This window comes from Penaeus monodon, chromosome 31 (assembly GCF_015228065.2).
Source record: "Penaeus monodon isolate SGIC_2016 chromosome 31, NSTDA_Pmon_1, whole genome shotgun sequence".
NCBI classification, from domain to species: Eukaryota; Metazoa; Arthropoda; class Malacostraca; order Decapoda; family Penaeidae; genus Penaeus; species Penaeus monodon.
In genome coordinates, this window is record NC_051416.1 from 7,530,817 (window position 1) to 7,531,532 (window position 716).

Here is a 716-nt window from a genome sequence, read left to right on the forward strand (position 1 = left end):
CTTCTGTTGACAATCATGATATAATATGGACTGGCTGGTACTGATTGACTTTCCTACCAGAATGGCTGTTACCGTTAACATTATACTTCTTAAACTACTGTAGTAAATAAAGATTTGTTAATTGATAATTTTCATTCCAGATCACTGGCTACATTATTCTTCGAAATATGGTAGGTATACTACGCACCCGCTATTCCTCATTCTTCGCCTGGTTTGGCCGCATCTCCTTGGAGCTGTTTGTCTGTCAGTACCACATATGGCTTGCTGCCGACACCCATGGTGTTTTGGTACTGATTCCATCATATCCAGTTGCTAATGTCCTTGTGACATCATTCATCTTTATATGCATTTGCCATGAAATTCATCATATCACGAACATCATCACCCCCTTCTTTGTGCCAAACGATTCTCTGAGAGCAATGCGCAATTTGAGCGTTTTTGCTTTTCTCTTGATGGCAATAGCAGTACATGATGGAGTCTTTTGATTTCTAAAAGGATTTTGATACTTGTAAATTATGATAACATCTTCACCACTCACCTCAGAGTAAGACTCATATAACCTTTGAGAATGATGGCCATATTCCATGCAAGAGTGCCATTTGCCTTTGACACTAACTAGAGGAAGAAAATTGTCACAGATTGTGTGCCAATATTCCTTGCCTCCTATGTTTAGTGCTTTGCTGTGGTAATGCTAGTCTTTATATGCCCGATAGTGT

General features: G+C 39.2%; 1 protein-coding gene across 1 annotated transcript in view; it reads left to right on the forward strand.

The window, feature by feature from the left end:
- The window catches only part of LOC119593021 (N-acetylneuraminate 9-O-acetyltransferase-like), a 28,303-nt gene extending 27,587 nt beyond the window's left edge, over nucleotides 1–716 (forward strand). Inside the window, exon 15 of the mRNA XM_037941916.1 lies at nucleotides 141–716. Coding sequence (XP_037797844.1) covers nucleotides 141–485 — 345 coding nt within the window. The 3' untranslated portion in view covers nucleotides 486–716. The remainder of the gene's footprint in view (nucleotides 1–140) is intronic.